This window comes from Macaca thibetana, chromosome 1, assembly GCF_024542745.1.
Source record: "Macaca thibetana thibetana isolate TM-01 chromosome 1, ASM2454274v1, whole genome shotgun sequence".
NCBI classification, from domain to species: domain Eukaryota; kingdom Metazoa; phylum Chordata; class Mammalia; order Primates; family Cercopithecidae; genus Macaca; species Macaca thibetana.
The window spans coordinates 18,129,803-18,155,216 of NC_065578.1; the positions used below are offsets into that span (position 1 = coordinate 18,129,803).

Below are 25,414 nucleotides of genomic sequence, written 5' to 3' on the forward strand. Positions count from 1 at the left end.
ACAAACAAACAATTGGAGCTGCAGCCTATGGAAGCTGGTGTCATGAGCTCTTGTTTAGATGGTCACAGCACACACAAACCTGCAGGTTAGGTGACTGAAGGTCAGAGGTTACCAGCGAGTGGTTGAAGTGATAGAGAGCTGCAGCAAACTCTTCATCTGATGAACCTTGAAGATAAGTAGAAAAGTCAATTATTTAAGCAGCTATTGAATGCACCACACCTCCCTGCCAACAGCCAAACTCCATGAGAAAAAAAATCCACCAGGCACATATCTTGTCTACTGACCCTTGAGTCCATCTTTGTCTACCTCCTTGATGATACTGGCTAGGGTGGCCATATGGTGTTCTGAAAGAGATACACTCAGATAGTTTCGGATAAAATTGTTCCGAGAGTTCAACATGGAAGAGGTGATGAAGTTCAAAATGTTGGAAGCCAGACCTAAGAACTGAAAGGAACACAAAAACTAAGTTCTTATCAGGGTCATAAGCCCAGCGTTCCTCTAAACTCTGATTACAAATCGAAAATAAAATATGCTCAGAGGTCTCATGCAATAAACACAATGAATGAAAGAATCAGATTTTTTAAATCACTTACAGTGGGCCTAAGTTTCATTATGAGAGTCTCTCTTTCCCATGTAATTCTACTTACACAAAATGGTATTCCAGTTTAATATAACAGATGTTACAAAACAGTGTATGAAAACAGGATTTCCACATAGACTGACCCATTTCTTTTGTTCTCCTAAGGTCCTTTGTCCAGCTCCAATTCATTACTGATATATTCAATCCTGAAGCCTATATTAATGATTATTACACATATATAGAATTCCTACCTCTTCTCTACTAAAATTAAATTGAATTATTATATAAATGTTTTATGTCCACATCCTTGACTAGACTGTAAGCTATAAATATGAAGGCAAGAATTATATCTGACTCACATCATCAGAATGGGGACTGACACTTACTAGATAACCAATACTAGTTGAACCAACAGTTCAACCATAGCAAGCACTTATGATGTATCCGACTTACGCTAAGCACTTTACAAACAGTCTCTCTTTAAGATGTCACGACACCTTTAGATGCCGGTACAATCACTCTCATATGATAGGAGACAAAACTAAGGCTGGAAAAACTTCAGATTCTTGCCCAAAGTCACAAAGCCAGTAAGTGACAGAAGTAGGTTTCAAACCTACTTCTGATTAATTCTAAAGGCCAGTAAAGAAACAGTAACAGTCACACAAGATATTTAATGACAAATAATCAAGACATATAACTCCTAAGCAAAAATATCTTTAAACATTACAGTTATCCAAGCCACAAAATGTTTGAGTTCAAATGATCTGCTTCTCATACCCCTAGTTCCCCATGTCCACTTCCCCTAAACCTTACAAACCTACTCTTACCAACTCAGGATCTTTGCGACTCGCCAAAATGTTGCCCTTCTCACCAGGGGCCTGCTTACTGGGGCTTTTAACCCGAGGAGAACTTTCCAGTGGAGGAGGTGGGGGAGGGGGCGGAGGTGCTGCTTTCTCTTTACTGGGAGAAATAGTCTCCTCAAACCATTGCCCCAAAATAGGCTCACTGTCATCGTCTGAATAGAGAAAGAGAAAGTAACGAAAATAATTTTTTTTTAATGTTTTTAGTGCATCTGCTTCCTAAAAGTGCTTAAGTCAAAAGGAACACAAGGATATCCTGATTGTGATGGTGGTTACAAGGTTGCATTTTTTTTATCAAAACACATCTAAATGCATACATAAAATAAGAGCATCTTATTCCATGTAAATTATACCCCAATAAAACTGATTTATTTCTCTTTTTTTTTTTTTGAGAGGGAGTCTCACTCTGTCACCCAGGCTGGAGTGCAGTGGCGCAATCTTGGCTCACCGCAACCTCCACCTCCTGGGTTCAAACAATTCTCCTGCCTCAGCCTCCAGAGTAGCTGGGACTACAGGCACGTGCCACCATGCCCAGCTAATTTTTGTATTTTTAATAGAGACGGGGTTTCACCATATGGGCTAGGCTGCTCTCGAACTCCTGGCCTTGTGATCCACCTGCCTCAGCCTCTCAAAGTGCTGAGATTACAGGTGTGAGCCACCACGCCCAGCCGATTTATTTTTTAAGGAGCCCAACAAAGAAAGAGAAACAACTTCACATTATTTAACTGGTAACAAGCCAAACATTTTCAAGAGCAAATTTATACCTGCCTTATCAACCATAAATCAAAGGATGGTAAGAATCACGTCTCCCTCCATATTTCACATTGTTCCCACAAACGTGATTATGAAAGAATCTGAGGTACTTACCTTATTTATTCTCTCATCAAACTAAGGCAGGAGGGCATGCCAGTGTGTTCACTACAACAGGATTAGGTTTCTCTACTCAAGCTTCCCTAAACTATGACTGTGACAACATCCAAACCGAACACCTCACATGTGACCTTTTGAGTTTCACTGAGAAAGCTTAGAGCAGAGGTCACAAAATGAGACAACACAGGAAGAAATATGGAATAACTGAGATGTTTTCTGATTTTGGAGGGAAAGGAATGAAAAGTAACCCAGGCTTGGCTGAAAGTTGTGTCCATCATTCATTCATCAACAGCTCAACTTGATCTTAAATAACATGTCATCTTTGAGTGCACATAAAACCAAGGTCCAGGCTAAGCAGGTGAAAACAAAATGGAAACTTTTGTTTGTTCAGGAAACTACAGGAATCTGCTGAGAACACTCCTGTTGCACTCTATAGCTTATCTCTGGGAGAGAGAAAAGAGCGGCCCCTACCTTGGCTGCTGTCCTCCTCCGTGCTACTGAAATCATCCTCATAGTAAGTATTAGAGTCGGTGGAGGCACTGGCATCACTGCTCATGGAGCCCTTCCTCTGTCGCTGCAGGACACATGCCTAGGAAAATGACAATTACACAACCAGAGCCATCCTATTTAATCTCATTCACCACATGAAAACTTTCTCCAAATCTCTTTATTTTTTCCTAAATCCAAGAAGTATGCCTCTTAATAGCTCCCTTAAGGACTTTCACCACTTTATCCTACAAAAACACTACCAACCAGAGACGTGGACAAGAACTGAAAAAAACGAGTGTTTCCATAGTGTCCTCTATGCTTCTGCTTCAGTAGGCCAATCATCAGAAATCACCAAGTAGCTACATGTATCACAAAACTGATCATCAACAACTGATTCAAATGTTTGGATAGATTCAACCCGTTAAGAATTTCTCACTTCGCCGGGCGCGGTGGCTCAAGCCTGTAATCCCAGCACTTTGGGAGGCCGAGACGGGCGGATCACGAGGTCAGGAGATCAAGACCATCCTGGGTAACACGGTGAAACCCCATCTCTACTAAAAAATACAAAAAACTAGCCGGGCGAGGTGGTGGGCGCCTGTAGTCCCAGCTACTCGGGAGGCTGAGGCAGGAGAATGGCGTAAACCCGGGAGGCGGAGCTTGCAGTGAGCTGAGATCCGGCCACTGCACTCCAGCCTGGGCGACAGAGCGAGACTCCTTCTCCAAAAAAAAAAAAAAAAAAAAAAAAAAAAAAAGAATTTCTCACTTCTTCTACACCATTACCACAACTTTGGGTCTATAAAAATCATGGTGTATAGTCAGTCTTACTCATTTCAAGACAGTTTTATAGATATATATATCTATAAAATAAATATATTTATATATGTTATACATTTTATATATAGTATAAAACATATAATATGTATCATATACAAATTATGAGACATTCTTCTAAATTATCAATGGCTTGACTCCCACCCACCTTTCTGTAGGAAGTTGAAAGTAACGTCAAGAGCAGGTTCATCAGTGGGACAGAGTCAATCAGCCGTTGAATCCTCTGTATGGAAGTGCTCTGGGCCATAATGCTCAGGGCTGCAGGGGGGCCATCTGTCTCCCAACCCTGAAGGCAATGATATCAAAGGGCAATTAATGATACTACTCAGCCAGAAAAAACAACTTGAGTTGATGGATCAAGCTAGCTTGGCCAGAAGTGGATCCCGCAATCAATATGCTGGTTACCATGGGGATAACCTCCTCACCTTGTGAAGCGCCTCCACTTGTAGGTCTTGAAAGAGTGACGTTAGCAGTTTGATGGCATGGTTTGCCAATATTACTGAGAGTACCCCAAATCCCTGATGCCTATGCAAAGAAAAAGGAAAACACAATCCTTAAAATAATTAACAATAAATTACAACTTCTGAAAGAGTGCCATTTTGGGGTCTCAGACCCCTTTCAGACTCTGTGGACCTTTCTTCGGAAAAAAAAAAATTGTACATACATACATCTGCATAAAATTTCTGAAGTTCACAATCTCCTTGAACCCCATCCACAGATGGCCTAAGGATCTGCAGGTTAAGAATTCCTGGACTAGGCTGGGCATGGTGGCTCACACCTTAAATCCCAACACTTTTGAGAGGCCGAGATGAGAGAATCACTTGTGCCCAGGAATTTGAGACCAGCCTGGGCAACCTAGAGAGGGAGACCCTATCTCTACAAAAAAATTAAATAGCTACCCGGGCGTGGTGGCATGTACCTATGGTCCCAGCTACTTGGGAGGCTGAGGTGCGCCACTGCATTCCAGCCTAGGTGACAGAACAAGACCTTGTCTTAAAACAAAAATAAATAAATAGACCAGGCGCAGTGGCTCATGCCTGTAATCCCAGCACTTTGGGAGGCCGAGACGGATGGATCACGAGGTCAGGAGATCGAGACCATCCTGGCTAACACGGTGAAACCCCATCTCTACTAAAAAATACAAAAAAACTATTTTATATATATATATAAATAAACAAATAAATCCTCATAGAATAGAAGAAACTCCCAAATCGAAAATTTTCTGGAATTTAAACAATCAGTTCAAAGCTAATGGCATATGCAAAGATGCTGACTTTTAAATGTAGATTGAACTTTTAAAGAGTCATTGTTTTGAAAAGAAAAAGGTTAGAATTACCAACTTCTATAAAATATCTGGAAACAAATCTAAGAGAATAAAAGAGAGGCTGGGAGCAGCGATTCATGCCTATAATCCCAGCACTTGGGGAGGCCAAGGTGGGAGGATCGCTTGAGCCCAGAAGTTCAAGACCAACCTGGGCAACATGGCAAGACCCCGTCTCTACAAAATATGAAAAACTTAGCCAGACGTGATGGTGCACACCTGTGGTACCAGCTACCCAATAGGCTGGGGCAGAAGGATCACTTGAGCCCAGGAGGTGGAGGCTGCAGTGAACTGTGTTCATACTACTGCACTCCAACCTGGGCGATACAGTGAGGCTCTGTTTCAAAAAAAAAAAAAAAGAAAAAGAAAAAGAAAAGAAAATTAATTACATTCGAGTAAAGTGTTTCCCTCCTATCCAAAATGTCCACATAACAAAAGATTAATATATCTGATTTACAAGTTCATATAAATCAAAAAGAGAAAAGAACAACCACAGGCCAGACGCGGTGGCTCACATCTTTATCCCAGCACTTTGGGAGGCTGAGGCAGGAGGATTGCTTGGGGCCAAGAGTGCGAAACCAGCCTGGTCAACGCAGCAAGATCCCATTTCTACAAAAAATTTTTAAAATTAGCTGGGCATGGTGGTGCACACCTGTAGTCCTAGCTACTCAGGAGGCTGAGATGGGAGGATCACCAGAGCCCAGGAGTTCAAGGTTACAGTGAGCTATAATCCTATCATTGCTCTATAGCCTGGGAGACAAAGTGAGACTCCATCTTTGTAAAAATAATAATAAAAAAATTTAAAAAATGACAAATACCAAAAAGAAAACCAAGGCAAAGGACATAAGGCAGTTTACAAAAGAAATACAAATGACTGGCCAGGCGCGTTGGCTCACGCCTGTAATCTCAGCACTTTGGGAGGCCGAGGCAGGCGGATTACGAGGTCAGGAGATCGAGACCATCCTGGCTAACACAGTGAAACCCTGTCTCTACCAAAAATACAAAAAATTAGCTGGGCGTGGTGGTGTGCGCCTGTGGTCCCAGCTACTCGGGAGGCTGAGGCAGGAGAAAGGCGTGAACCCAGGAGGCAGAGCTTGCAGTGAGCCGAGATCGTGCCACTGCACCCCAGCCTGGGCAACAGAGCGACACTCCATCTCAAAAAAAAAAAAAAAAAAGAAATACAAATGACCAATAAATACATGAAATGAAATACAATCACACTAGTAATCAAAGAAATACAAATACATGAAATATCATAGCACTTTCTCCTCTAAGATAAGCAAACATGAAGACTAACGATACCCAGTGTCAAAGAGAGCATGGAGAAATGGGCATATAAGCACACAGCTGGTGTCAATGCAAATTAGTGTTACTTTTCTAAAGAGTAGTTTGAGAAAACATTTCCAGTGTTTAAATATGTGAGCCCTTTGTCCTAACAATGGCACTTTTTGGAATTCATCCCAAGAGGATAATTAAATTCCCAAAAGTTTATATTTCAGGAAGTTATCAAAGCAAAATTTACCAAAACAAGACATTTGGAACAATCTAAATAAGTGCTTAGCAATAGGGGAATTAGGTAACTATGGTATATTTACATAGTGGAATACTGCTGGCCATTAAAAACTTAGACATTTTAATAGTGTCACTAAAAAGATGTTGCAGTATTTCATATACACTGATCCCATTTTTGTAAACTTACATAGTTTTTATATGTGCACAGAAAAATGTCTGAAAGAATGTTTACCAATTTGAGTGGTAGAATTTGGGATCATTTTTACCTTTCCTATTTATGCCCATCTTTATGGCTTGTCACTTATACAACATACATGCATTCTTTTAAAATATGAAGAAACAACAGCCATTTTAAAAGCATGACTGTGGCCAGGCGTGGTGGCTCACACCTGTAATCCCAGCACTTTGGGAGGCCAAGGCGGGTGGATCATGAGGTCGTGAGATCGAGACCATCCTGGTTAACATGGTGAAACCCCGTCTCTACTAAAAACACAAAAAATTAGCCGGGCATGGTGGCGGGCACCTGTAGTCCCAGCTACTCAGGAGGCTGAGGCAGGAGAATGGCATGAACTCGGGAGGTAGAGCTTGCAGTGAGCAGAGATGGTGCCACTGCACTCCAGCCTGGGCAACAGAGCAAGACCCCATCTCAAAAAAAAAAAAAAAAAAAAACCGTGACTGCTACTTCTAAGGATATACTTCTTGGCATTCTTTCATTTCCCTTTACAATGCCAAGAATGAAAATGGCCACTCATAAAATCACCAACTACCGTTTGCTCTGGAACACTCTCACCTCCTTACTTTGCCTAGTATCTATCGCCTTACCATGTCAATACCGGTTTCCGATTTCAGCTTAATTCCTTGAGGAAGCCTGCTCTGATGTCCCTAACCAGGTCAAATGCCCCTGTTCTAATACTCTCTAGATACAATTTGACATGGCCAGCCAGATTGGCTCATGCCTGTAATCCCAGTACTTTGGTATGCTGAGGTAGGCAGATCACTTGAGGCCAGGAGTTCAATACCAGCCTAGCCAACATGGCGAGACCCCATCTCTATTAAAAATGCAAAAACAAAAAAAAATCAGCTGGGCTGGTGGTACACACCTGTAATCCTAGCTACTTGGTGGCTGAGGCACAAGAATTGCTTGAACCTGGGAGGCAGAGGTTGCAACAAGTTGAAATTGCACCACTACACTCCAGCCTAGGCAACAGAGTGAGACTCTGCCTCAAAAACAAAAAAAAAGAAAGAAAAAGATATATTTGTATGGATATATACTTCATGCCTCTTGAGAATATGTCCATTTTTATGTTCATCACAGCCCCCAGAACTAACACAGAGCCTGGGACAGAGAAGATGCTCAGAGGGTAATTTGTTAATGCAGTCCAGGCTGTGACCTCTTCCTGAAACTCTGGACTCACATATCCAACTGCTCACTCAACATCTGACATAGAGGTCTGACAGTCATCTTACACTCAGCATGGCCAAGATTACGTTTTTATTTCTTCCCCTTCCTCCCACTCAACTCACTCCTAAACAAGTGTTTCTGGTATCAGTAAATTATACAACCCAGTGGCCTCAAGCCAAAAAATCGTGATGTCATCTTTTTCACACCCAACATGCAAGCCATCAGTAAATCCTGACAGCTGTACCTTCCAAATATATTCCAATTTGACCTCTTTTCTCTGCCTTTGCCACACTACTCTATTCAAGTCACCTTCATATCTCACCTGGAATGATGCATTTGATGCTAACTGTTCTCCCTCCTTCTTATCTTATGCCCTGCAGTCTATTCTCAGATCACTAATAAATCAGGTTGCATCTCTCCCTTGTTTAATCCCTCTAACGGTTACTGACTGCGCACTTGGCCCTAGATGATCTGGCCACTGGCTACCTGTCTGACTAATTTTCTACCACTCTCCCACCTTGGTTTCTCCATTTTAGCCACACAGACCTAGCTGATCCCTCAGCAATGTCAATCATACTTCCATCTCAAACCTGAACAATTCTACCCCAAATACTTACATAGCTCTGTTACCTCACATATGGTCCCTACACCATGTCTTTGGAGCCCTTTCTGGATCATCCTAACTAAAATAATAGCCCTGGGCTGGGCACAGTGGCCCACACCTGTAACCCCAGCACTCTAGGAGCCTGAGGTGGGCAGATCACTTGAGGTCAAGAGTTCAAAACCCTGCCTGGCCAACATGGTGAAACCCCATCTCTACCAAAAATACAAAAATTAGCTGGGTGTGGTGGCGTACACCTGTAATCACAGCTACTTGGGAGGCTGAGGCACGATAATTGCTTGAACCCCTGAATTGGAGGTTACAGTGAGCCACAATTGCGCCACTATACTCCAGCCTGGGCAACAGAGGGAGACTCTGTCTCAAAAAAATAAAATAAAATAAAATAAAATAAAATAAAATAAAATAAACCCCTATGACTCTCTGGTCCCTCGCTCTGACATCTTTTTCTTCACAACATTTATATGTGATTATAATCTACTCATTAGTAGATTTGTTCACTGTTTCTCCAGATATAAAATAAACTCCATAAAGGCAAAGGCATCACTTTGTTTAGTGCTATATCCTCAATGCCTAGAATAGGGCCTAGCATGTGATAGGAATTGAATGAAAAAATAAAATCCAGAAACACCTGGGCTTAGAAAACAAAACCTGAACAGCACATTGGTCATATCTCTTGACATATCTCAGAGTTCGTCAAAACAATAGCAAACATTACAGGAAGCAAACCAGCAGGCCCTAACAATATTCTCATCTTATGGGTTATACATGCAAGAACTCAACTCCAAGTGAAACAAGCCCGCTTTATAAGACAGAAACATGTTTTTCTGATTTGAACTTCATAAAATTCCTGAAATACACATTGCACAGATATTTTTCCCCTCTGATAGATGAGGAAATTGGATCAAAGAGAATAAGTGACTTATCTAAAAATCACCAAGCTATGTTGTGGAGATAACAGATCATGATCATTATCTTCGTTGTTAAATTCAAACCAGGTAGGAAGGCAAATTTCCCTATTGATACGAAGTCATACTAGCTCCCTGTCAATATAAAATGTTAGGGAAATAAAACAAAATATAAGTTACAATCAAGTAGACACATACCCTTTTCCAGGCCCCAGTTTAGGAGAGCCCACTCCCTCTTTAGTACGAGAAAGGATGTCTCTGACTCGGAGGGCAGCCAGCGGGTCCTTCTCTTTCCCCTTATCAGCCAGTGCAGTAGGACTGAGGTTCAATATGAGGAAAAGGCTGTTTAACAAGCACCAAGCACCCAGCAACTGGAAATTCTGATAGTGCTGTTGTAAAAGGCACAAAATAAAAAACATAATCATAGAGATATTCACATCTCACAGAGGACAAGACAGTAAGTATGCAGCAGAGACAGATAAGCTTCTTACCTCACCACCAGCTCGGCGAGAACTGCTGATTGCTTGTCCAATCATGTCGTAGATTTCGAGCTGTACAATATCAAACAGACACAAAAATCTAAACAAGCTGACAGATTTCATTATAAATGCTAAATCCTACCCAAATCAATTTAACTTGAGGAGTTCAATATCCTCTTTTCAATGATACATTCCATTGCACTTTCCTTGACCTTCACATGGAGCTGACTCCCTCTCTTCATGTGGATCAAATGTCACCATCTCAGAAGCCATCCCTCCTCCCAATCAAAAGCAGCATGCGCAGCTCCACATCAGATCACTTTTTTTTTTTTTTTTAAGATGGAGTTTCACTCTTGTTGTCCAGGCTGGAGTGCAATGGTATGATCTCGGCTCCCTGCAAACTCCATCTCCCAGGCTCAAGCGATTCTCCTGCCTCAGCCTCCAGAGTAGCTGGGATTACAGGCATGCGCCACCACACCTGGCTAATTTTTGTATTTTTAGTAGAGACGGGGTTTCACCATGCTGCCAGGCTGGTTTTGAACTCCTAACCTCAGGTGATCCACCCACCTCCCAAAGTGCTGGGATTACAGGTGTGAGCCACTGCGCCCGGCCCAGATCACTCTTAATCACAATGTATTGTTTCAGTGCACTTAATCACTATCCCATATTTTCCTGTTTACTGCATTCCCCTAAAAGTACACTGACACACAGTAAGCCCTCAAACGTATTTGCTGAATTAATGGCTAATCTTTCAAGTGTGTTCTACAGAGATAGGGAAACAGCAATATACCAAATCAACCAATATACCAAATCAACAAGCTGGATGCCTACCTCTTAGACCTACTAGTACCCAGGGAAAGTAGTGTGGAGAATACTTTAAGTTCTTTGTCCTATCATGGAAGAAAGTGGAACTGGCCATACTCCCTCATTTGAACAATCAAGGTTCCCTTATCCCCAGATCTTTGGCTTACACATTTCTGGACAATTGTAGCTGCATCACTTTCATAGTCATCTTCTTTGGAGCTCGTGGACCCTGTCCGCACTTGCTGGGCACTACCCACATGCAGGATGGCCATGCAGGTTGCCACACTCACACCTGAAAAAGAAGATGCACAGGTCTCAGCCATGGAATGCACCCAAGAATCCACCAAAGCTGAAACACAAAAGCACAATCCACCCACAAGCAATTCCATGATTTGATTACTTAAAATAAACACCATTAAGAGCAAGACTAAATAGGTTTACCACACAATTCAGTAACCAGACTGCTAGGTATTTATCCAAATAAGCTAAAAACTTACACACACACACACACACACACACACACACGAATGTCCTTCAATAGGAGAATAAACTGTGGTATATCCATACAATGGAATATTCAACAATAAAAAGAAATGGGCTATTAAGCAATGAGAAGACATGGAGGAACCTATATGCATGCTGCTAAGAGAAAGAAGCCAATCGGAAAATCCGGCTTATTGTATGATTCCAACTACATGACATTCTAGAGAAGGTAAAACTAGAGAGAGAGTGGAGATCAGTGGTGTTACCAGGGGTCGAGGGATGGGGTAAGGAATGAATAGGTGGAGCAAAGGGGATTTTTAGGGCAGTGAAACTATTTTGTACAATATGGTAATCATGGATACATGACACCATACATTTGTCAAAGCCCATAGACCTGTACAACACAAAAATGAAACCCCAATGTAAACTATGGACTTTAGTTAATAATAATATATCAATATTGGTTCATCAATGACAATCTAACATACTAATTAAAAGTATTAATGATAAGAGAAACTAGCTATGAGAGAGAGAGTACATGGGAACTCTATAAACCTAAAATTGCTTTAAAAATAAAATCTAAGCCAGGTGAGGTGGCACAAGCCTCTAATTCCAGTTACTTGGGAGGTTGATGTGGGAGGATCATTTTCACCAAGGGGTTTGAGGCTACAGTGAGTTATAATCGGTACACTGCACCCCTGCCTGGCTGAAACACTAAGATTATGTCTCTAAAAAAAAAAAGGAATAAAAATAAATAATTAAGGCCGGGCATGATGGTTCACACCTGTAATCCTAGCACTTTGGGAGGCCCAGGTGGGCGGATCACCTGAGGTCAGGAGTCCGAGACCAGCCTCACCAACATGGCGAAACCCCATCTCTACTAAAAATACAAAAATTAGCCAGGCGGAGTGGCAGGCGCCTATAATTCCAGCTCCCAGCTACTCGGGAGGCTGAAGCAGGAGAATCACTTGAACCTGGCGGGCAGAGGTTGCAGTGAGCTGAGACTGAGCCACTGCATTCCAGTCTAGGCAAAAGAGAGAAACACCATCTCAAAAAAAATTACAATAATTAATTAATTAAATTTAAAATCTAGAGCCAGGCACAGTGGACTCAAGAGGCTGAGGTGAGAAGATCACTTGAGCCTAACAGTTCAAATCTAGCCTGGACAACACAGCAAGACCGTATTTCTTAAATAAATAAATAATAAAATCTAATAATTTGAAAAAATTAAAAATAAAAATAAATTTTAAGATTATGAAAAAAAATCCTATACCTGGAATTTCTCAAAGACATCATAACCAAATTCCTTTCCTTAAATCAAATCCCAAGTGATCAAATTTTAACAAACCAGATTTGGGTAATCCGACTATGAATTTTTAAAGAATCTCTAGTCCTTACTGACTTGAATCACTTACTGACTGAGTACATTGAGATCCATGTGAGGGTAACGAAATTCCCTGGAAATCAAAATAAATAAACCCCAAATTTAAAAATGGAAAATCAACAGTAGAGCACGAGGAAGCTCAATACTGGAAATTAGCTACAAGAGAACATATTCTCACATGTATCCTTAACTTTCTACTCTTAATGCTGCTGCCCTAGCTGAGGCCCTAAATGTGTGCTGCCTGAATGACTGCCAATTCCTCCTGAGTAGTTTCCCTGCCTCCAATATTTCCCCACACCAAATTACCTTGTACACTACTGCCTGAATGTTCTTCCTAAAATACAGCTCAGATCCTCTCACAGCTCAGAAGCTGTAACGGTCTCTACTATCTACAGGATATGGTCCAAATGACTTAGTCTGCATTTCTAATTGAGTCTTACTTTCTGTCCAATTATACAACACCCACGAATAGCCATAAAACCTACAGACTTACTTATACACACAAACACACACACACACACACACACACACACACACAAAACTTATGCAGTATGTTCCCCCAAACTCTTGGATACTTTTTGTCTGCTTCTGGCTCTGCCTAGAAGTAGCCAAGCCGAGATCCTACCTGACTTAAGATTCAACATCAAAACTCCTTCATGATTACTGCCTTTCTCAACTGAAAGCGAGCTCTCCCTCCTCTAAGCTTCCAAAGTACTTTCTCATCTCTCACTCAGTTTCTTTACTTATAAGTTATTTACTAACATCCTCTAAAAGATAGTAAGGTCCCTGAGGGCACAGATGCCTTTATCTTTATATTCTTATTCACACATAGATGTTCAAATTAAAACTGTTCAGAGAATGTAGTGAGATCAACCTCAGCAATTTCGTGGTGTTCCCCTTGGGAACAGGTTTCCAAGACTATCTGCTCAAATCTTCACTTGCAAAACCAAGTAAACTTCTAAAATCGCTATAACTTCCAAGACATACCAGAGATATGATATGTCTTGCAACTTTATGCCAAAGATCAGTGATCTGGGCTAAAATGTCCTTTTAACAATAACTTAAAAGAGAGTAAACACCAGCTGTCAGGCCCTGCTTCAAAGGCAGTAAGATCAACAGGAAGAAAGGGGATTTTATGAAAGCTTAAAGAATACCATTCTTTGCATTTATCAGTATAAACAGATACCACCTGTTCCACAAAGCCTTCTTCAAACCTGATCCCACAGCAAGACTCAACTCCTTTCTCCTCTGTGTACCCAAAATATTCTATACTTCTCTTATTGCCTTTAATACTGTTTTATATTATACTGTTTAGCCTTATGTGTTCTCTGCTGCTCAGATGTAGCCTCCTTGAGGGTAGAGACTACACGTAGTTCATCTCAATATCCCAACAGTCTTTGGTACTTTGCTTTTTATAGAGTAAATATTTAACATCTGCACATACTATAAAATAAAATACGCGTATAACGCAATGGCAGCAGTGAACCAACAGGACCATTTACAAAGATTCCTATTGAGTCCTCATTTCACCTTGATGGGACGTTAGATGATCCTTGGAAGGGAGCAAGGGGGATGAGTAGAGTATTCAGAAGGATTTTCACGGTTTCCTGAAAGTATATCTGTGCTTGACGGAGAAAATGAGACCAGATATAATAAATTCTCACCTGCATACAGACAACTTAGGCTGAGGACTGTCACATCTTGTAGACGAGAAGGATTGAGAGGTTCCAACACAGGTAGAGAAAGGGTATCCAACGCCATAGTTACATCAATCACCAATGAATGAAAGCTGGAACACGACAGAGATCGACAAGTGTCTCTTAGAATCATTCACTTCTATAATGTGACAGTTAAAGCAATTACCAGCACGGGCCTGGCACAGTGGCTCACACCTAAAATCCCAACACTTTAGGAGGCCAAGGTGGGAGGATTGCTTGAGCCCAGGAGTTCAAGACCAGCCTGGGCAACATGGCAAAACCCTGACTCTACAAAAAATACAAAAATTTGCCAGGCACGGTGGTGTGTGCCTGTAGCCCCAGCTACTCAGGAGGTGGGAGAACTGCTTGAGCCCAGGAGACAGAGGTTACAGGGAGCCAAGATTGCATCCCTGCACTCCAGCCTGGGTGACGGAACAAGACCCTATCCCAAAAACAAAACAAAACAAAACGAAAAAAGTAAAGAATGTGCACCGTGAAGCACCTTACCCATTACGAACAGCAGTGGCATCTGCTACTGTTGCAGGCATTATGAAGAAGGAATTAGCTAACACTGCATCTTGGAACCGATTGATATAGCGTAGGAAATATGGCAGGTTCAAACACACACGCAGTAGCTTCTCCGAGCCACCTAAATGAATGAAAACCACGACCTTACAAACAGGCCTTTGTCTGATGCTTGATTCTTATGCACATGACAGAAGCACACTTAAGGAATTTTTAATAGCCCAGAAATCAGCTTTCTGATAACAGTTGAGAGTCTTACCAAGTTCTTGAAGACTAGCCACGTTCTGAGCTATGAACACATTCTTGGTTTTGATAGCTGAGGCTTGATCTGTAGATGACTGCTCATCACTTTCTCCTTCCACCTGAAAAGGAACATAAGGCCTGTCAAGATACTATTATCTCTTCACCAAACCAACTGTCAAAAGTGAGCAGTGGCTGCATGGATACTCTCCAGACTCCCCAGTTAATGATGGGAAAATTCCTTACTAATGTTGGAGAAAATACAAGTTACATTTCCAGGAGGAGGGAAAAAAACATACAGCTTTAAAATATATATATGTTCTATAACCAAAATGGAGTGAGGCCTTTATATAGAAAACTGTACATATACCTTACATTTGTTAATTTGCATTGAGAGAAGCCTAGAATGGTTGTCAAAACAGTAGTAACTGTGGACAGAAGAAGGAGTTGGGGTGAATTTTACTTGCTTTATTTTGTATTCCTCAATTTCTTTTGTCCCACAGACATGTATATCATTTTATATCGCAAACATAAGATACATCACTTTTTCTCCCCTAGTGTCATCATCTTAACAAATCCCACAAAGAAGAAGACATTTGACTAAAGAAACTTACCAGAGTCTGTGTACTGATAGGTTGCGATGCTACAGTTCTAGGGTTAAAAACTGAGGTCAACTGGTTCAAAAAATTCATCTGTACCTCCTTTTGCCTCAACTCAGGGCTTACTGGTGAGGCCAGCTCTTTCTGATCTTCCACTGCAAAATACAAAAGCAAAAAAAGGGCTGAGGAAAGTGCCACTAGAAGGCAAAGGTGCCATGGAAAAGGTGCCATGAGGGTGGTCATGTGATCAGATCTGTCAAAGGAACACCCACCATCTGAAAGTGTCTTCACTGTTTGGGGCAGCTTGGCGGATTTCATCATTGCTGTAAATGTGATAATTTCGGTTCTATCTAGTCGGCTACAGCCAGTGCACAGGCCCTTGATTAGAAGAATCAAGTGTTTCTGAAAAGAAAACAAATGCAGTGGGGAGAGCGGGGAGGGATAGCATTAGAAGATATACCTAACGTAAATGACGAGTTAATGGGTGCAGCACACCAACATGGCACTCGTATACATAGGTAACAAACCTGCACGTTGTACACATGTACCGTAGAACTTAAAGTATAATTTTAAAAAAAAAAGAAAGAAAGAAAACAAATGCAAATAGATCTTTCAGAAAATTCTACTCTTTTGGGAATTCTAACTGGCACAGGGTCAAATTTAGGTTCATATAAACACTAAAGCAAAGACTGCAAGCTGATGTCCTTAGACTGTACGTAGCTTGCAGATGTCTTATTGTTCTCACAATATTTTTTTAAAATTTGAAGTGAATAAAAAGATTCACATGCAAATCCAAACTTCTCACTCTCAAATAATTCACAGTGTAGCAACCTTGCACCTCCATTCCTGCATGGCAATAATAAGCCAGAGCCAAATAGTGGTTGGCCCCTGTAGTTGGGGCCTGCAATCTTCTCAACTAGCACACTTTACTCATTTTCTGTTACTTACCTGGCCAGCCTGGGCAAAATGGCAAAACCCTGACTCCACAAAAAATACAAAAATGTCCAATCCTTGAGAAGACTCTGTAGCCCCATGTACCAGAGGCCAGCAAAATACAGCTCCAATTCAACCACTGCCTGTTTTTGTAAATAAAGTTTACTGGAACACAGCCATATTCATCATTTACATATTAATCTATGGCTGTTTTCACACTAAAAAGGCAAAGTTAACTAGCTGCAACAGATAACATACAGCCTGCAAATGATTTTCTATCTGGCCTATTACAGAAAAAGTTTACTGACCTCTGCTCTATGCCACTAGTCAGTCACAATACTGCTTTGGAATAGGGCAAGAAATGGGCCCATCACTCTCACCTGGGACACAGCACAAGCCTCATCTGGATTCTCCAGACGGAGGAGAGAAAACTCAATTAGAACTTTACAGGCCGCTGCCACTGACTGAAGTTGGTTCCGGGGAACTGAGAAAGTAATAAACATTACTTAATTTCAGACTGCTCAGCCTTGGTCAAGAAATCAAGCAAAGTAAGTATTGAGCTCTATGTCCAACATTCCCAATATCATAACAATTATTCAGAGCCAAAAACCCAAGGGGTGAACAAAGGTATTTTAATATCAATAACTATCAGATCAATTTATCTCATATTTACTAGAAATCAGGATAACTGTAATAGGAAATACATCACACCAGTGCAAAGCACTTCAAATGTACTAACTCATCTAATTCTTAAACCAATTCTATGAGGCAGATATTCATATTATCCCTGTCCATTTTTAACAGCTGAGCTAACTAAATGACTTGACGAAAGTCACACAGCTAGATTTAAATCCAGGCAGTCAGCCTCTAGAGTTCATGCTCTTAACCACTAAACCAGGAGTGTGCAACCTTTTGGCTTCCCTGGGCTACACCAGAAGAATTGTCTTGGGCCACACAAAAAATATACTAACAGTAACAATAGCTGATGAGCTTTTTTTAAAAAAAAAAAAAAAAGACAAAAAAAAACTCATAATGTTTTAGGAAAGTTTATGAATTTGTGTTGGACCAAATTCAGAGCCATCTCGTGGCCCTAAGGCCGTGAGTTGGACAAGCTTGCACTAGACGATACTACTACTCCTTCCCAAGGATTCTAAAATGACGTCCTGGTCAGGCGTAGTGGCTCACACCTATAATCCCAGCACTTCGGGAGGCTGAGGCAGGTGATCACTTCAGCCCAGGAGTTCCAGACCAGGTTGGGCCAGCATGGTGAAACCCCATCTCTACCAAAAATACAAAAATTAGTCTCATAACCCAATCTCAAAATAAATAAATAAATGGATAAAATTTTTAAGTATAACTTAAAAAAATAAAATGACTTCCTTACATAAAGTTTCTCCAAGCTAAAACTGATTTTTCTGCCAGTAGCCAGAGCCTGTATTAAACAGTATCTGACACTGAAGGATTACTCAGTAACTGGAAGAATTGTCTTGGGCCACACAAAAAATACACTAATTCTTCAGTGTCCTTTCAGTTTACTTGCTTAGCAAACTATTCAAATAAACAAATATGGTGACTCCTGCCTGTAATCCCAGCACTTTGGGAGGCCAAGCCAGGAGGATTGCTTAAGCCCAGGACTTCCAGACCAGCCTGGGCAACATAGAGAGACCCTGTCTCTACCAAAAAAATAAAATATTAATTGCGCGTATTGGCTTGTGCCTGTAGTCCCAGCTAGGACTGAGGAGGCTAAGGCAGGAGAATCACTAGAGCCCAGGAGTTCAAGGCTGCAGTGAGCTATGATCACACCACTGCACTCCAGCCTGGGTGACAGAGCAAGACCCTCTCTCTAAAAAAGCAAAATTAAAATAATTAGAATTCTTCAGAACTATTTGAGTCAAGATTTTAGAAAAGTGTAAAAATTCAGAAATGTAAAATAGGGCTTAGCCATTTTGGGGGTAGAAAAATGAAGAAACTAGAGAACTGAAGTTGAAATCCCTTCATATACCAGAGAACACAAGGGAGAATCCACATCCTCACCAAAACCAAATAGGAAATAGAGCCTTGAGTGGCTGCTAGCTCCAGAGGTCAGTATCCACCACCCTCTTCCCCAGGAAATTAACACACCAGTAATTACATGAGAAATCAATAAAATGCTTTGGATTAAGAAGGAAAAGGAGGTTGACTTAATACTTATAAAGCAGGTGTCCAAGCCAAGTAGTTTTAAAATTCCACTTGGTTAGCCTAGGTAAGGGAATCTCTGGAGCCTCATCCTAGCTGACAGTTGTCTCCACTCTTGGGTGAGCAGCTTAGGAGTGCTAAAACCTAGACTTCATTAACAACTTGTTCAGATACACTAACAAGAGGATAAACAATTCCCCTATTCACAAGCCCTTAGAAGGCAGGGACAAGAGTGGAATACTTACTGAGACTGCAAACTGTTGTAATATAGTGTGTGGAAAGTGCAACAAAAGATGAGTAGAATGGCTCATATTGCTTCTCATGGTGCAGGATTTCTGATTCACTGCAAAAATAATAACAATTCAGCCAGCATCTACTTAGCGCTTACTATGTGCCAGATACCCCTCTATGGATATTACGTTATTTAATCCTCACTACCTGGTAGATAGTATCATCAACCTATTCCCATTCAAGATTGGGAAAGATGGGGCGGGCAGATCACCTGAGGTCAGGAGTTCAAGACCAACTAGGCCAGCATGGTGAAAACCCATCTCCACTAAAAATGCAAAAATCAGCTAGACGTGGTGGCATGTGCCTATAGTCTCAGCTCCTCAGGAGGCTGAGGCAGGAGAATTGCTTGAACTTGGGAGGTAGAGGTTGCAGTGAGCCAAGATTGCACCACTGCACTCTAGCCTAGGTGATAGAGCGAGACTCCATCCCAAAAAAAGATTGGGAAGGTGAAGCTTAGAGAATTCAAATTAAATATCTCATTCAAGGTCATCAGGCTCAGGAAGAAGCAGAGACTAACAAACAGAAAACATTTTCAAAGTCAAGCAGAACTAATGAAATGCAAGTAAAGACCTAACAGGATACCAATCTGTTCTGTATTACTGGCTGGCAAAGACCGATCACTAATATGCCTTCATTATTGATAGCCAAAAAGGGGCAGACCAGAGTACTCAATATACTGTTAGTGGGAATACAGATTAAAGTAACCAATTTTAGACCAAATAAGGCTGGCCTGTAATGTGGTAACTTAAAAGGAATCAACAATTCAAGATAGGAAGTCATATGATGAGTGCTAAAATCCAAAATTCGCTGGATAACAGAGTCATCCCCTACTCCATCCCTCTGACTGTAGACTAAAGCGAGATCACAAAAGAGTCAGTGATTTTTTTTTTTTTTTTTAACCACATCCTTTATCCTTAGCTGGGGAAATGCCCTATTCTGAAAAAATCTAGAGACCAACTAGGTTTAAAGGCTGGATACATTTAAAGTCATTCTATCAAATCAGGTGCTAATCCACAATTGATGAAACATGGGCTGGGCACGGTGGCCGGCCGGGTATGGTGGCTCATGCCTCCAATCCCAGCACTTTGGGAGGTAGAGGTGGGTGGATGACAAGGTCAGGAGTTCATTCAAGACCAGCCCTCGGCCAAGAAGGTGAAATCCCATCTCTACTAAAGTTACAAAAATTAGCAAGGTGTGGTGGTACACGCCTGTAATCCCAGCTACTCAGGAGGCTGAGGCAGAGGACTGCTTGAATCAGGGAGGCGGAGGTTGCAGTGAGCTGAGATCGGGCCACTGCATTCCAGCCTGGGCGACAGTGAGACTCCGTCTCAGAAAAAAAAAAGAAACATGAAGGTAAAGCAAAGACTAAAATATATTTTATTAAATGGAAAGAACAACAGTGTGGTTGAATAGTTTCCTTAGTGAGTCAATCCCCAGCAAGAAGTTTCAACCTATGGCGGGACGCATTGTAGCTGGTGGCTCAAGCCTGTAATCACAGCACTTTGGGAGACAGAGGCTGGGGGACTATCTGAGGCCAGGTGTTCGAGACCAGCCTGGCCAATATGGTGAAACCCCGTCACTAATAAAAATACAAAAATTAGCCAGGTGTGGTGGCATCTGCCTGTAGTCCCAGCTACTCATGAGACTGAGGTACAACAATCGCTTAAACCAGGCAGGCAGAGTTGCAGTGAGCTGAGATTGTGCCACTGCACTCCAGCCTAGGAGAAAGAGTGAGACTCCAACTCAAAAAAAAAAAAAAAAAAAAGAGTATCAACCTAAGAAGGGAAATGTAAACAGAGTGAATACTCCATTCACTGCCTGCAAGACTATCTACTTGCCAAATGAACACAAGAGCCAAAAGGACAAGTCACTATTTGGAAGGTGCCACTGTCAGTGATGAATCACCTTAAATAACACTTGAAAGTCTGGCATTACAAGCACTTTGCTATATGCAGAGCAAGGATAAATGGGTATGTATCAAAGATTAGTCCCTAACTCAGAATAACTCCTTCACCAAGAAAAAAAAATATTTATGGAGCATCTATGATGTGTGCAAGGATCCTCCTGCTAAGTGAGGGTCATTTTCCATTTGTCAGGGTACATAAAAGGAGAAAATAAAAACCTTTCTACAACAAGTAGCATTCAAAAGTTCCTGGTGACTAAACACAGTTTTAAGGCTCACATGTACAGCAGAAAACTCCCTACTAAATCCCCATTTCTACCTCATATACTTAGTTTTTCCTTTACTTCCAGCCTTATACTTTCTTTTTTTGAGACGGAGTCTCGCTCTGTTGCCCAGGCTAGAGTGCAGAGGCATGATCTCAGCTCACTGCAACCTCCGCCTCCCGGGTTCAAGCGATTCTCCTGCCTCAGTCTCCTGAGTAGCTGGGATTACAGGTGCGTGCCACCACGCCCGGCTAATTTTTGTATTTGTTTTAGTAGAGACGGGGTTTCACCATGTTGGTTAGGCTGGTCTTAAACTCCTAACCTCATGATCCACCCGCCTCCGCCTCCCAAATTGCTGGGATTACAGGCATGAGCCTCCACGCCTGGCCCCACCCTTATACTTTCTTATTCGTTTTTCTAAGGCTTTCCCACTCTGACATTTGATGTTATTTTACCGGATTTATTTACCTTTCCTGATTTATTTCCAAAGTTCAGAGCTGCTTACCCCCACTTTTTCCAGCTGAACAGGTTTACCAAATCTAAGAGAAATACTGCCCACCCAAAGGATGGACTTAGCCTATTGCTTTCATACCAATTCTGAGAATGAAATATACATTTAAAAATATATATAGGAGTAAACTCATTTAATTGCCTGGTTCAGTATCATCCTATTGTGATCTAATGAACCCAACTTCCTCCCCTAGAAATACATAACATCCTTATTCCAATAAAGAAACAGGAAGAATAATGCATTTTGGGGAAAGACAGACATTGGCAGAGGAAAAATGGAACAATCTTCAGTTCTACTTAAAATGTGCATTGGACAACTAAGGATAAACCTGGGGAAAAATTGGTTTTGAAGACTTGAAGGAGGAAATAAGAAGTAATGGACATTGTCATATCTCTTGATTTTAAAGAAACAGTGTGCATGAGTCAGTTAACAGGGATGTGCTGCCATAATTTCCAACCTCACTCTCATTCCCTGAGAAAATGATAGACACCAAGACACCAGAGAATAAGAAATGGAAAAACGGAACAAAGGACAAAAAGTTGAGTAGGAAGGAGAAGAATGAAGAAATGGAAGCAAATATAAAGTACAGGAAGGAAAATAAAGAGACAGACGTGAAAATATGTCTTTGCTCTAATTGGTCAAGTATCTTCCTGAATCACCTGCCGCTCCTAATGAACTGCAACAACAGTACCGCTGAGCCTGAAACACTGTGGATAGACAGAGAATCTGAAGCTTTTATACTCTATACCAAATAAATGTGATGCAGAGTACAAAGGGAAACAGCAGCTAAGCAGAGAGGTCAGAGAAATTCAATTTGATGTGTAAGTGAAAAAAGAACTGGCAGCGTCTGGAAAAATCTAGCTCTTTTTAGGAAGAAATGGGAATCTGAGGAGGGGCATCATAAAAGACTAAAGATTCACCTCCCTTCTCCCTCTTCAATATCATACTATCAATCTTTTTTGTAAATGGTGGAAATTTCACAAGCTCCTTTCTCAAGTATATATACAATCCATTATGCTTATTCCTATCTTTCTATCTATAATCTGCTGCATGTTAACTGAAGAACTGAAAACTGTCTTTCAGATACTTCCCTCATACTCTTGACAAATCTGTGGTTAATGTGAAACTAAGACATAGAAACAGGAATCAAAGACTAATCTCACAATCATTATCTATCTTTTGGTGGTGGGCTTTTTTTTTTTTTTTCCTTTAGGTCATTTATCAATTTACATCCTACTGCTTACAAATTCAAAAGATCACAGCATGAGTGCATCCCTTTCTTCCCTTCAAGATTTTTAGGAAATTACTGTGCATTATCTAGTGGAAATGTTGTAACAGTCTCCCCCTTCCAAAGTAGGTCTCTTTGCCCTTAAATTCTAGCAAACATCTGGAAACAGAAACCTCGAACAGGTTTATCATTTAAAAGGCCAGGTCAGCCCAGAAAGAACTGGCTCAGAGAGAAGGAGCATATTTCTTTTTATCTACAAAGAGTCAGTCAAGCTGTCCAATGATAACCATGCTCACCAGCCTATCTTGCACAGAGTTAAGAAAGGAATTATCTATACCTTTAACACAGAAGGCTACATTCAGCAATGATTATACTAACTAATCCCATAGACGGCATGTGCTCCATTGAGCTAGTTCTGCTCCATTTCTGGCTTGGAAAAGTAACAGTGTGTTTAAAATGTTCTTTAAACTATGTATTAAGTAACAGTGTTAGAAAGAGTTTAAACTGGGCCTAGTGGTGGGAGCCGGTAGTCTAGCTAGCTACTGTAGCTACTCAGGAGGCTGAAGTAGGAGCATCCAGTGAGCCCAGTAATTTGAGGCTACAGTAAGCTATAATTGTCCCACTGTACTCCAGTCAACAGTGGGAGATCCCATATTGTTCTCTTTTGTTTTGTTTTTTTAGATGGAGTTTTTATCTTGTTGCCCGAGCTAGAGTGCAATGGTGCGATCTCAGCTCACTGTAACCTCCGCCTCCTGGGTTCAGAATCAATTCTCCTGCCTCAGCCTCCCGTGTAGCTGGGATTACAGGTGTTACAGGCGCGTGCCACCACGCGTGGCTAATTTTTTGTATTTTTAGTAGAAACAGGGTTTCACCATGTTAGCCAGGCTGGCTCAAACTCCTGACCTCAGGTTATCCTCCCGCCTTGGCCTCCCAAAGTGCTGAGTTAACAGTCGTGAGCCACTGTGCCCGGCCAACCCTGTCTCTTAAAAAAGAAAAAATATTTTAGTAGTCTTTTTAAGACACGCTAGCTAGCTACATGCTATGGAAAAAATCTTCCCTTTAAATAAATTCAGATATCTTTTTCTTTTAAAAAATCTAAGGACTTGAGAGTATGCTTTCCAACTTATCCATGTTGATCTATTTCTCCTCTGTTTCAGTTTGGTTGCAAAGTCAAACTTAAGAAATAGGGGTTAGACCTAGGAACGTTTAATCTACCTTTTCTTCAAAAGGTCAATTTCAACTATAAAAAAAGGTAGAATGTGGTGTACTGAGGAGTCTTGAGCACATCATCGTTCTCAATAGTCAAGAGACAAATACAATGGATAAGCAGGCTACCAGGTAGAAAGTAATAGCTGGCATGATGGAGCCAGGATATCAAAAACGGAAGCAGATAGTAGACTGCAACAGAAAAACAGATGGTCCCCGGTGACAAGGAAGAAAAAACATGGCAGGCTTAACAAGAGAAAGAAACCAGGAAACTGCAGAAGATGGGAGTGGCAAGCACAGAACTAAAGTAGCAGCCTAGATGTCTCAACCTCTGATTAGCTAGAAAACAAGTACCACCTCAGCATCTACAGTGTTGGCTTTGATCTGGTACTACAGCTTCCTAAGCAAGACATACTCCCACAATTCTGAGACCTTTACTTTTTGAAAAGACAAGTAAATAAAACCTTTAGGCCGGGTGCAGTGGCTCATGCCTGTAATCCCAGCACTTTGGGAGGCCAAGGCAGGAGGATCACCTGAGGTCAGAAGTTCAAGACCAGCCTGGCCAGCATGGTGAAACCTCATCTCTACTATAAATACAAAAATTAGCCAGGTCTGGTGGCGCACGTCTATAATTCCAGCTACTGGGGAGGCTGAGGCACAAGAATCACTTGAGCCTGGGAGGCGTAGGTTTCAGTGAGGTAAAATCATGCCACTGCACTCCAGCCTGGGTGACAGAGCAAGACTCTGTCTCTAAATAAATAAATAAATAAATCCTTTGAAAATCAGAATAATGATAGCAGGGTATAATCTGTGTGCTCCAAGCTAGGGGTTGGCAAACTATGGTCTGCAGGCCAAATCCAGAAAGTCAGCTGTTTTTGTATGGCTAACAGCAGTTGAAAAAAAAAAAAAAAATCAAAAGAATAGTTTGTGACATGTAAATATCACATGAAATTCAAATTTCACTGCCCACAGACACAATTTTAAACACAGCCATGCCCATTCATTTATGTATGGTGTGTGGCTGCTTTCACACAATGATGGCAGAGTTGAGCAGTCCACACAGAGACCACATGTCCCAAAATTATTTACTATCTGGCCATTCACAGGACGTTTGCCGACCCCTGCTTTATAACAAACTGAACACTTGATACGTTTAGCCGTTCTCACTGTAAAGAACTTGTAAGCCAGGTATTTCTTACAGAAATTTTTCTTTAGATCATACTCCTCTCACACAGCCTGCAGAGGACACATAGGCTTTCAAAGTTAACTGAGCTCCAAAAACCAGAAGACTTAAAAGATCT

General features: G+C 41.3%; 2 protein-coding genes across 9 annotated transcripts in view; one reads left to right on the plus strand and one right to left on the minus strand.

Moving 5' to 3' along the window:
• The window catches only part of UBR4 (ubiquitin protein ligase E3 component n-recognin 4), a 140,048-nt gene that overhangs the window by 112,147 nt on the left and 2,487 nt on the right, over window positions 1-25,414 (minus strand). For all 8 annotated transcript variants that reach the window (XM_050789741.1, XM_050789719.1, XM_050789742.1 and 5 more), the window contains exons 2-17: window positions 18,957-19,054; window positions 16,917-17,020; window positions 15,876-16,005; window positions 15,619-15,758; window positions 15,024-15,126; window positions 14,747-14,888; window positions 14,207-14,331; window positions 10,843-10,967; window positions 9,884-9,943; window positions 9,591-9,781; window positions 4,056-4,155; window positions 3,779-3,916; window positions 2,782-2,899; window positions 1,408-1,595; window positions 285-444; window positions 80-165 (exon numbers count right to left, since the gene is read on the minus strand). In XM_050789741.1, coding sequence (XP_050645698.1) covers window positions 80-165; window positions 285-444; window positions 1,408-1,595; window positions 2,782-2,899; window positions 3,779-3,916; window positions 4,056-4,155; window positions 9,591-9,781; window positions 9,884-9,943; window positions 10,843-10,967; window positions 14,207-14,331; window positions 14,747-14,888; window positions 15,024-15,126; window positions 15,619-15,758; window positions 15,876-16,005; window positions 16,917-17,020; window positions 18,957-19,054 — 2,008 coding nt within the window. The remainder of the gene's footprint in view (window positions 1-79; window positions 166-284; window positions 445-1,407; window positions 1,596-2,781; window positions 2,900-3,778; window positions 3,917-4,055; window positions 4,156-9,590; window positions 9,782-9,883; window positions 9,944-10,842; window positions 10,968-14,206; window positions 14,332-14,746; window positions 14,889-15,023; window positions 15,127-15,618; window positions 15,759-15,875; window positions 16,006-16,916; window positions 17,021-18,956; window positions 19,055-25,414) is intronic.
• The window catches only part of MICOS10 (mitochondrial contact site and cristae organizing system subunit 10), a 447,625-nt gene that overhangs the window by 11,077 nt on the left and 411,134 nt on the right, over window positions 1-25,414 (plus strand). The window lies entirely within an intron of this gene.